At 41.2% G+C, this 12,747-nt stretch overlaps 1 protein-coding gene across 2 annotated transcripts in view; it reads right to left on the reverse strand.

Moving 5' to 3' along the window:
* LOC132118094 (kelch domain-containing protein 8B-like) overlaps positions 1 to 12,747 on the reverse strand; it is a 139,267-nt gene that overhangs the window by 21,922 nt on the left and 104,598 nt on the right. For both annotated transcript variants that reach the window (XM_059527633.1, XM_059527632.1), the window contains one exon: positions 3,674 to 3,775. In XM_059527633.1, coding sequence (XP_059383616.1) covers positions 3,674 to 3,775 — 102 coding nt within the window. The remainder of the gene's footprint in view (positions 1 to 3,673; positions 3,776 to 12,747) is intronic.

Below are 12,747 nucleotides of genomic sequence, written 5' to 3' on the forward strand. Positions count from 1 at the left end.
CCCGCAAACAGTCCGGCTGTTGTGGGAGAGATTTGTCAGGGCGGAGATGGACCTCTTCGCGTCCCATGAAAACGCTCACTGCCCCGCGTTCTTTTCCAAGAACAAAAGCGCGCTGTCACGGAAATGGCCGTGCTGCCCGCTTTATGCTTTCCCTCCCGTCTCCCTCCTTCCGCAGGTGATAGAACGGGTGAGAGAAACGAGATGTTCAATACTGCTTGTAGCACCTTTTTGGAAGAACCATCCATGGTTCCCAGATTTGCTGCAGTTAGCGGACATCGCCCCGTGGCCAGTGCCGTTGAGGAGGGACCTCCTCTCGCAGGCCAGGGGCTCGATTTGGCACCCTCAACCGGAGTTGTGGTCCCTCCATGTGTGGGCGCTCAATGGTTACCCGCTGATCTCTCAGTGGGAGTGCTAAATACCATCACTCAGGCTAGAGCTCTGTCGACACGACGGCTGTATGCCTCGAAGTGGTCGGTGTTCTCCAGCTGGTGTACAGCTCGGGGATGTTCACCCCTTAGTTGTGAGGTGAAGGAGGTTCTCTCCTTCCTACAGGAGCTGTTGGATAAGGGCAGAGCCCCATCCACGCTCAAAGTTTATGTGGCGGCCATCGCAGCGTTTTCTGAAACAGCGCTCGGTCAGTCAATAGGAAGGAACGATTTGGTCATCCGCTTCCTTAGAGGAGCTAGGAGGCTGAATCCTCCCAGACCTCCATCAGTCCCTATATGGGACCTTGCGGTGGTTTTGGAGGCCATGAAGGGTCCCCCTTTTGAGCCTATCCAATCGATTAGCCTCCAGCATCTGTCGTTCAAGACAGTATTCTTGTTGGCTCTCGCTTCAGTGAAGCGTGTGGGTGACCTGCACGCGCTCTCGGTGAGCCAGTCGTGCTTGGAGTTTGGGCCTAATGACTCAAGGGTCATACTCAAACCTAGGCACGGTTATGTGCCAAAGTCCCTCAACACGCCGTTTCGGGCTCAGGTTATTGCCCTGTCTGCCCTGTAGGTGTCAGGAGAGGATGGAGACTCGAGTCTTCTTTGCCCTGTTAGGGTTTTAAGAGCTTATGTGTCTCGCTCCGCTGTCTTTCGACAGACTGAGCAGCTGTATGTCTTGTTCGGTGGACGTTCCAAGGGAATGGCTGTTTCGAGACAGACTCTATCCAGATAGATAGTTGACGCCATAGCGTTAGCTTACGCTTCCAGGGGCCTTCAGTGCCCACTGGGCGTCAGAGCACACTCCACAAGGGGCATCGCCTCGTCATGGGCGTGGTCTACTGGGATCTCCTTGCAGGATATATGTATGGCGGCAGGTTGGGCCTCGCCGTCTACATTTATCAGGTTCTATAACCTGGAGGTTCCCGCCTTGCAAGCAAGGCTGCTGTCGGTATAACCGAATCAGGGCCCTGATGGGAATTCTGAGTTCGTGAGCATTATGCGCTGCCGACTGTTATATGGGCAGTATTGCGTAAGACCTGCATTGCCACATTGGTCAGGCCTTGCCTCGACTGTGTGATGTTGTATTGCCGCATCTACGGGTGCTGCTAGATATGGGACGGAAGGTTCTCCCCCCTCTCCTGTCCTGGACTCTCTGTGAGTCCCTCGTGTTACTGTGCACTGTAAATCCTGGGCGTTGCTTCAGGTTTATTGGTGTGTGATCCCTGCGCGCACAGTGTTTTACATGGGGTTCCCGTAGCGTCTTAGCTAAGACGCAGTACGAGAGAACTCTCGTAAGAGAACGTACTCGGTTACTAACGTAACCTCGGTTCTCTCTAGAAGAGGGAACGAGTACTGCGTTCTCTGCCGTGCGTACGATTCACTCTGCTTCGCTTCGGCGATGAAATAAATCAGGTGAGTCAGCCTTTTCGAGCTCCTTTTATAGGGTTGGGCCACACCCGTTTCGGCGGGAAGTGGCATGAAGGGCGCGAATTGGTCTGATATTGCATCAGGGTTTATTGCATATTGCTTGAGCAGCCAATGAGCGAGCGAGCCGTCTCGCCTATGGCTGTGTACTGCTGCAAATGCGCTTTACAAAAATTCAAAATTAAGGATAATTTTTTGCTTCAGTATTTCGTGAAAAGAGACTTTTCCCGTAGCGTCTTAGCTAAGACGCAGTACTCGTTCCCTCTTCTAGAGAGAACCGAGGTTACGTTAGTAACCGAGTACGTTTTTTTTGTGTAAAGTGAATATTTAGATACTGTTGACAATGTCACAAGTCATCAGCCAAATATGACAAAACAGTTATTAAGGAAGAATCCTAATTATCCTCATTTCCTTATTAAAATCATCCTGGAAATTATTTTGTCAGTACTTTTTTTTGTTACTGATACTGTGATAACACCTGAACAAATGATCATATATGGGCAACCAAATACATTTGAATGAGGCCATAGATGATTTAGGGACAAATCATCTGAAGAGCAATTTCCTGAACATCATGCTAATAGTAGCCATTAATTCTAGAAAGACATGAGGAGCTACAGGGAATGAAGCATCTCCTCCAGTTATGTCATTATGTCTCTGTGTGTGCATAAGTCTGTATGGCCTGAGTGTCCAACAATGCCTGTTAAAAAGAAAAAAAACAGAACAGAAGAAAAAGAGGAGGAAAGGACTAAAGTACTAGCAAAGAGACACAAAAATAGCTCAGAAAAAGCACCAGATAAAAAAATGAATGGCAACAGCAGAGACACTAAAATCCAAGGGAGGAAAAAACACACAGAGACAAAACATGAAGGGGGGACAGGGTAGAAAAAGGTGACAACAACTAAGAGAGGATAGAGCAAGCAGGTGAAGGAAGAAGTAGTGTGACGCTCAAATGTGAATGTTCTCACGCTATGAATAATGGAGACTCTCTCACACACACACACACACACACACACACACACACACACACACACACACACACAACCCTCCATTGGCTGCTGTGATGCCTGAAATTCTATCTATTTCTAGACATAAGAAAAGACGAAATAAATATGTGCCATGTTTAATCTGCAACGCTCTGCCCTAAATATCATTTTTTGGGAAGACGCTGAAATTTCTCGCCCACTCTTTGAGCTGACATTTATTGAAGAAATCTCTCTCTCTCCCTCTAGTAATGTAGCCACAGACAAACAGACTGGAAAGAAATAAGGCAGTATTTGAGACCGATATTCAGAGCCTTTTCATTGGAGCAGAAACCCAAATTAACAAATTATTTTGTTTGAGGACACATGGGTCTAAGGTACAGGCTGTCGTTGAGCGATTCCATATATATTCATTGTTTCATAATTAGATTTAATTTAAATCTAAGATTAAACAAGTGCATAAGGGAATGTTGATCGAACTACACCCTAAGATATCTTAAATTACACTGCACGTTACATTGATCGCTTCCTAATGGTAAGGGGCATAGTCGGGAAAGTTGTTGAGATGTGGTCTGTAATTGTTGCAGATGGTGTACTGTGAGGTGGATTCTTGTTGCTAGGTGACATTAGTGCACAGTACTTACTCATGGCTGAACATAAAGACCTCACATAATGAATCCATTTGCTTGATATGGCATTTTATTATGAGGCTGCTTCTGCCGCAGGTTGTTCTGAAAAATGACAGTCTTTGCACTGCGCTTTGTAGATTTCTTACCTGGTTTTCCAAGCTCAGTTGATCCTATTTGCATAATCTGTTCAACATCCGCAGTTACTTACCGAGTCCCCCGGCAGCGATGACCCATCCACCGAGACAGCCAGCAACGAAGTCCGCCCGCTTCTCTCTCATGCGACAGCTCCGTGTGGCCTTCAACCACACACCTGCACATGGGTGAAAAACACAAACCAGAGGTTAAAGGTTAAAGAGATCAAGATCGCACCGGGTATTATTGATGAAAGCAAAACCTAATTTTCCTTTAGTTTAAAGGTGACATTTCATGAAAATCTGACATTTTCTTTAAGTGCTATAATCGGGACTCTGTGCATCTACCAACCCAGAAAACAGATCAGTTGATTTATTGATTTATTTACTGTATATTGTATAATGACCACCCAAGAGGTCACCTGACAAACAGGTAAAGCAATCTTGATAAGCGCTCATTGTCAGAGTTTTAAACATAATGGCTTTCTTATTCCATGAGAAAGTTTGCCATCACAATGGCTATGTTTTCAGGCAGACCTTAAAATTATATTACACACACGAATCCCAGAAATCCTGTAAAATTCAACCAATCAAATGATGACTTTGAAACTTGCAAAATGTTTTCCATTTCGTGTGGCTTATGCATTACACGTTTGGCACATGGTCCATGGGCATGATGTCTTATAAATTTTATACATGTACACAGTACTGTGCAAAAGTCTTAGGTCATTAGTATTTTTACCAACAACAAAAAAAGGTTATAAGCCAGTTATTTCTTTCTTTTGCCTTATCTTTTGAATACATTGCCACAGGTCTTTACAAAAAATAGTTTTTCTGTTTCTTCAGGTAAAGCAAGATGGACTGTATGATTGTAAGATCAGATTTCTTTGTGGAGCACTGGCTGTTGTCAGACTCCCTGTGCATACAAAAGTCTCACTGGATTATTACAATTAATAGCAAAAGGCATGTTTGGAAAAGTAAACTGATATTTTTCTACTGACACAATACAACAAAAGATAGACATAACTGGCATAAAACTATTTTTGTCGGTGAAAATATGTATTACCTAAGATTTTGCGCGGTATCATATATATATATATATCAGAGTGATCAGTCACATGCCTTTATTGGTTCAGGTCTTCATGGCTCAAAAACATTCAGTGTAATGTTGGCAGATTATAAATTGTGCTCTTCCAGGGAGTTCTGTTCTAGCTGAACAAACAGTTGTTGAGATTCCTCCAGGTATTATAGACCTCCTTGGTCTGCTAGGTCTCCAAAGATCAATATAAAACCCAAGCATATTGTCTCTGGTTCACTCAAATTTAGCCAGATGGGACTTGTGGTCATTTGTCAGAAAAAAACTGACATGGAAACCATAATTTACCATAATGACAGCAATGAAAGAATACAAGTGGACACTGAATGTCAGAGACAGTTCAGACTCACTCAAGCAGTCAATCTGCCTTAAACTATACAGACAGGTTGATACACAACTTTAGCGATGAACAAACAGCTGAGAAGGGTGTATCTCTATTTTTGATTTCCTAACATGCCATGACCATGCAGTCTCCGGAAAGCTGTCTCCCTGCATGACACCATCTGCCTGGGAAAAAAATTATGCCCTCAGTTTTCTGTTACCATAAACAACATCTTCACTCACTCTTTTTAAATCCTCAGATTTTTTTTGAGGGCACTTTAAAATCTGTTCACTCCATTTTCTTGTAACCTTCAGCTCACCTGGCATCTCTTTCAACTTGTGGTCTCCAAGCTCTTTACCATCTTTCAATTCATCCCAAATTTCAATTCATTCTCCCTGCTGTTCGTCTCACATAAAAGAATGCAATTTGTTTGAAAAATATTCTGTAGGCCATTGTATTCCCACCCGCACACTCATATGTGTTCTTATCGGACTTAATAGCCCTCTTGCTCAAGGTATCAAGGTGATGTGCTCCTCATGAAGATAAGAAATACTCTGCTGTAACCCAACCCTGTCCTGACTGATGGCACAATCTGAGGAGCTGCTCTGAAATCTTTCTGAAGTGTGAATATCTTTCAGCACTTTCTGACTCTTTAATAGGGTCATAAGAATCTGAATTTTCCTTTGACAGTATGAGGCAAAAAAGAGTTTAGGATACTGTAAGTGTCAGAAGTCATAAGTGTGAATTTGAGAGATAATACACAGTCCACCAGCACTAGGACTTTTCACTGACAGTCATGCTGTCATGAATCTGATCTATGAACTTCCGTTCACACACTACCAGAGGTCACCCGCAACACTACATGGACTCTCACACTACACAGACTGTTACACATCACCCTGGACTACATTTCCCATCATCCGTTGCACTGATTGCACACAGCTGTAAACAATCACACACTCACCTGCAGACAATCACACACACTATATAACTCCCACCCAGTTCTAGCTGAAGTTGCCGAGTATTGTTTGTGCATATCACTCTTCTAGTGGTAGCACATTACAGAGCCAGTTTTCTGCCCTAGTTTCCAGTCCTTAGTTGTAGTCAAACCTTGCCTGTTTTCCCATGTTCTGATTCTTGCCTGAGTATTTTGGATTAGCCTTACGTCTTGTCTTTTGGATTAATTTTGCACCTTGCCTGGACTATTGTTTGTGTTCCTGGGATTACCCATTTAGTCAAGCCCTCTGGATTTTGTTCACCGATCGACGACCCACGCCTGTTTAACGGATACTCCTTAGTCTTGCCTGTGCTATATGTGTTTGCTGGTGTTCGACCCTGCCTGTTTCTGACAATGTCTTCCAATAAAGCTTTGCAAATAGATCCGCAAGTCGCACGTCTCGTTTGCCCCGTAACACATGCATTTGTGGTGGGAGGTTTGCAGCTTGTTCTGAAGGTTGCATCGCTACACCAGTTTGTGGAAGCAAGTGCCTGTCTTTATGAGCGAGTCAGTGAGTTATTTAACTAAGAGATTCATTAAAAACACATTGATTCAGTCAAGATGATTCTTCAGGGAGAACACATTAATACTGATAATAACATCAGTGGTGGTTATTTATTTCATGTGGTGACTTATGCATTTTATGGACATTAATGTTGATATGAAAGTTTTCTATATAATTATACTAGATTATAACTACAGGGCCGTTGAATGCTTGAATCTGTCTGGCTGATGAACATTCATTGGTGTGCAGTTATTTTCAGGGAAACGCATGGCGAACATAGTTCCAGGCAGCTCTCTTGACTGCATTACAGTTCCATATCACTTCGCATAGTTAATTGTAATAACATAAATTAGCATACAGTAACTATACAGCACACAGGACTAACAAAAACAACAACATGACAGACAATTTTCCGAAAGTAAATACACATGACATGGTAATAACAGTGCTGTTTAGAGATGCTGCTGCAGAACACTGTTGAAGGACAGTGCACAGACGTACAGAGGCACAGAGGTAGCATAATTCACACAAGCTCCCTCTCTTTCTCTCTCTGTTTCTTTCTCTTTCTCTGTGTGTCTCTGTCTCTCTCACTCTCTTTCTAATAACTTCATTAATACCAGAATTAAAATGCTATAAACGGCTGAAGCCTCCATTACCAGCTTTAAAAGTAAATTTTAGAACTAGCAAAAGAGGCATTGGATGAGATGTGGTAGAAATAATAGTGATTAATGTACAAAAACCGGACAAATCCCTTTAAATATATAATCTGATCTATGTTTTGAGGTGTGGTAACAGTAGTATAAGCGGAATAATTGACTCTGGGCTATTGAATTATTTTTCTATTAATTCAATGGCCTGTCGTCTATTATTCCTTACATATATAATATGATTCAGTACTCTGTACAACACAATAGCAGGACCCAGACAAATAAGTTTAACACTACAGGGATTCAAATAATACACTGCTTCCTGCGAACTGTCAAATCAAAGATGCTATTATCTTGAATCGTCACCTCTGATAATGAAGCTCTGCATTTAAACACATCCTTTCTAACAAAACTGATGGGCTGAGAAATACAGAGAAATCAAAGAGCAAAAGATCAAAGATATAAGCTTTCTCAACCTGTCTGTCTTTCTCTGCCTTCACACACACACACACACACACACACACACACACACACACACACACACACACACACACACACACACACACACACACACACACACACACACTCACACACACACACACACACACACAGACACAGTTAATGAAGTGTGGCGGCCCCAGAGTGACTGGTCAAACTGTTTTTAGAAGAGAGAAAGGTACAGGTAAACTCACTTCTTGAGATTACAGCACACTAAAAGGAGAACAAGAGAGCAATACAGAGAAGAAAATATTTGGATGGAGGCAAGAAAAGAGGAACAATTTCCACCCCCCTTTGAAGCCCCTTCTGAAACCATGAGATAAATTGGTTGAAATTGCCAGTGACTCCACGCTGACAGGAGTTTGAGTGTTTGTCTCGCTCTCTCAATGTGTATGAGACGCAAATGGAGCTGAATTAGGGTTAGAGGTCACAGATAACACTCTTAATCACTCAGACATGCTCAAATCTGATGGTTTATGTAGCATGCATTTACAGTGATGGTCGTTTCTCTCCATATGAGATCTCTGGAGATCACATTTCATCCTCAGATTCATCCATTTTCATTTGGGACAATTAGGTCAAGGTAACCTTCCAGGCTGTTACTGGTCACAAATCTATACATTTCCCTCCATTTATTGTAAAAGGTCAACTTTTCTACTCATTTTCTTAAAGATATTCAGACAATCATATTAAGTAAAATAAGATATAATGGTAAACACTTTTGGTTCAATTCATTAACACTAGTGTAGCCGATCTGACCCGAATCAGACAAATTAAAAAGTCGATTAAGACTGTGGTTGAAACACGAGCCGAATTCCTCAGGAAGGCAACCGGAGGTCATAAAGCATTCTGTGCCACAAGTCCCAAGCAAGATAACCAACCAACCAACCAACCAACCAACCAACCAACTCTTTCAGAAGAACAGCTTTCAACATTAACACCACTAGAACAATTATTGACTATTTCAATTCGGAGAAGATTTGTTCGTAATTGAGATGCAACGCCGGACATCACATGTAAACCCATGAGAGTTATACACAATATCCTTAAACACTTTCCCCCCTAGCAGAACCAGACTGAATTTCCTAAGGGGTGTCCATCGCTTCACTCCATATTCATTTATGTGTAACCCACACATTTGACTATCATGTTATAATCACTGATTGTGAATGTCTTTTAATAACTATTGGATAGCTTAAAGATACATATTCATGTTTAGTGTGTACGTGCTCGAATCTGTTAGCTTGAAACAGTCATGACCATCAGTTATTTGTCAAATGTATCATATTCTTTTTATAGGAATCATGTCCAAAATTAGACCCTGCAAGAGCGGGAAAATTTAGACCACATGCTTGATAAGATAACATATGATTTATGATACCCCCGAGCCAAGACAATATCTGATTGGTCAACACAACATTTGAGGTGTGGCCAACAGGCCAGTTTAAATACTTAGGCCACCATAAAATCTTGCTTTTAGCTTTTGTTAAGCTTTTGCTATTAGTCATGTCTGCTTTAGCTTTTAGTTTTAGCTTTGCTTCTGCTATTAGTCATGCCTGTTTTTAGCTTTTAGCTTGTAGCTTTGCTTCCTAGCTTTAGCTTTTAGCCATGCTTTAAGCTTTCTTTGAGCCCGGTTCCAGCGTGCTTCGGCCTGCACGCCTGCTGCTACTTAGCCACGATGAGAAGAAACACCACCTAGTCTCATCAAACTTTACTTTTTTTCTTTCCCGTTTGAGAGTTTTGTGTTCTGAGTTAAGTTTTGTAACGTCGAGTCTCCGACGTCTGACCTCGACTGCCCGTTCAACTTCAACCAGCCGACACAACTCCGCGTCTTCATTTTGAATCAAGTTTTAATATTTTATTAACTAAACAAACGCAAAGCTTCCAACAAGAAAAACTGTTCCTTGCAAGAGTACCTGGATTACCCGGATGAGTGTGTGTTTTAAGCTTTTACCGTTTGTTATCTAGGCATAACATACCTTGGAATGTCGCGATTGACCAATCAGAATCAAGTATTCCACAAAGCCATGTAATAATCTAGGTTAATGTTCATTTCTACATATACAAACACATTTTAACAGAAATGATTTAACAGTATTTTTTGTTTACAAAGCTTACTCTACACCTACATGCTACTGTACATCATCTGCTGGAAGGCCACTCTCGTGTATGTGCAAACGACAGTTAGTGGAAGCTAGAGATTACAATTTATATTACCGGATTTACTAAACAGGGCAAATTATAGCGCAATTCCATAAGCACCAATGGGAGGGGAAAGTCCTGCTTTTGATTTCCTGACAATGCGCACATTATAGAACACAGATGCAACCAGATGATTTCCATAATGACCAGCGCAACTTACCAAGAGCAGCCCAATTACCGCCTGCTTTAAGACATGCTTGTTTTGTGTGTTAAATAATGGCAAATACCAGTAATTTGATGGGTGCAAACATTAGTAAATCGTGTTGTGTAATTAATTTTAATAATCTCCTCCCAAAAATTTTGCATCTGAAAGGGAAACACCTACAAATGCTTATTCAATAAGGTCAGATGCAAAAATAACTGTCCACGCCTTTTCAGCACTAACTCTTCACTGCACGTTTTTAGTAAATCCGGACAGTAATATTTTAACGACAAAGGTTTTTTGCTGACGCAAACTTAGTTAATCTAGCCCATAAAGTTTTAAATATGGATATTTTCCTTACACAAATGCATCACTTCAAGAGGCCTTTATTAACCCCTCGGGGCCATGTGGAGCACTTTTTATGATGGATGGATGCACATAATCCACTTTGACCTGGACTTCAAAATTTCGACCCCCATTCACTGCCATTATAATGCTTGGAAGAGCCAGGACATTTTTTTATATGTGGACCTGGACCACAAAACCAGTCTTATATATATGTAGCAATCGTATATTTGTAGCAATAGCCAATAATAAATTGTTTGGGTAAAAATTGTAAAAAAAAAATTTTAATGCCAAAAATCATTAGGATGTTAAGTAAAGATTAAGTTCAATGAAAATATTCCCTACTGTAAATATATTAAAACTTATTTTTTGATTGGTAACATTTTAAAGAAATGTCCTTCATTTAGACAACTTTAAAGGCGTTTTTCTCAATATTTAGATTTTTTTGCGCCCTCAGATACTATACTAACAAACCATACATCAATGGAAAACTTATTTATTCAGCTTTCACATGATGTATAAATCTCAATTTCGAAAAAAATTCTATCTCAACAAATTAAAATACTTCATAAGACCAATTAAAAAAAAACATTTTTAGTGAATTGTTGGCCTTCTGGAAAGTATGTTCATTTACTGTACATGTACTCAATACTTGGTAGGGGCTCCTTTTCCTTTAATTACTCCCTTAATTCGGCGTGGCATGGAGGTGATCAGTTTGTGGCATTGCTGAGGTGGTCTGGAAGCCCAGGTTTCTTTGACAGTGGCCTTCAGCTCATCTGCATTTTTGGGTCTCTTGTTTCTCATTTTCTTCTTGACAATACTCCATAGATTCTCTGTGGGGTTCAGGTCTGGTGAGTTTGCTGGCCAGTCAAGCACACCAACACCATGGTCATTTAACCAACTTTTGGTGCTTTTGGCAGTGAGGGCAGGTGTCAAATCCTGTTGGAAAATGAAATAAGCATATTTAAAAAGCTGGCCAGCAGAAGGAAGAATGAAGTGCTCCAAAATTTCTTGGTAAATGGGTGCAGTGACTTTGGTTTTCGAAAAACACCCCAAATCATCACAGACTGTGGAAACTTCAAGCAACTTGGGATATGAGCTTCTCCACCCTTCCTCCAGACTCTAGGACCTTGGTTTCCAAATGAAACTTGCTCTCGTCTGAAAAGAGGACTTTGGACCACTGGGCAACAGTCCAGTTCTTCTTCTCCTTCTCCCAGGTAAGACGCCTCAGGAGTGTCTTACCAAGAGGAATACAAATACTGTAGCCAAATCTCTTGACACATCTGTGTGTGGTGGCTCTTGATGCCTTGACCCCAGCCTCAGTCCATTCTTTGTGAAGTTCACTCAAATTCTTGAATCGATTTCACTTGACAATCCTCATAAGGCTGCGGTTATCTCTGTTGGTTGTGCATATTTTTCTTCCACACTTTTTCCTTCAACTCGACTTTCTGTTAACATGCTTGGATACAGCACTCTGTGAACAGCCAGCTTCTTTGGCAATGAATGTTTGTGGGTTACCCTCCTTGTGAAGGGTGTCAATGATCGTCTTCTGGACAACTGTCAGATCAACAGTCTTCCCCATGATTGTGTAGCCTAGTGAACCAAACTGAGAGACCATTTTGAAGGCTCAGGAAACCTTTGCAGGTGTTTTGAGTTGATTAACTGATTGGCATGTCACCATATTCTAATTTGTTGAGATAGTGAATTGTTGGGTTTTTGTTAAGTGTGAGCCAAAATCATCACAATTAAAAGAACTAAAGACTTAAACTACTTCAGTCTGTGTGCATTGAATTTATTTAATACACAAGTTTCACAATTTGAGTTGAATTACTGAAATAAATGAACTTTTCCACGACATTCTAATTTATTGAGAAGCACCTGTATAACTCTGAGAGAAGAAAGTAATGTACAACTAGGATGGCATGAGGGTGAGTAAATCTTAGGGTAATTTTTTTTTGGGGTGAACTATCCTTTTAAATTTGTATATTTTAAAGCATCGCTACAGTTTGGTGGAACTTCCTTAGATAAACTTATGATGAAAAGCGATTCTTTTTATCATACTATAAAATACTCTTTATTTAGAGAGTGGAAAATAAGAAAGGAGGAGCCATATATCACAGCAAGGTCTACAAAGCACTGCACTTTTTCTTTGAACTGCTGCTTTAGAATATCTGTCTGCTTGCCCGCCTGTCTGTCTGTCTGTTGACCTGTCGCTTGCTATTAAACCAGACATGCACACAGCTGTGCTTCCCTCTGTAGCAAAAGAGTAGGAGGTGTTGTATGATTGACAGTTCTGCAGGCTCAAAACAACGACCCAGCTGGAGATGAGACCCTGTGTTTATTTAAAGCCCACAAATCAGTAATCTCTGCTCTTTCTTTTACGCTCACACATGTGCA

The sequence above is a fragment of the Carassius carassius genome, chromosome 37 (genome assembly GCF_963082965.1).
Source record: "Carassius carassius chromosome 37, fCarCar2.1, whole genome shotgun sequence".
Lineage (NCBI taxonomy): Eukaryota > Metazoa > Chordata > Actinopteri > Cypriniformes > Cyprinidae > Carassius > Carassius carassius.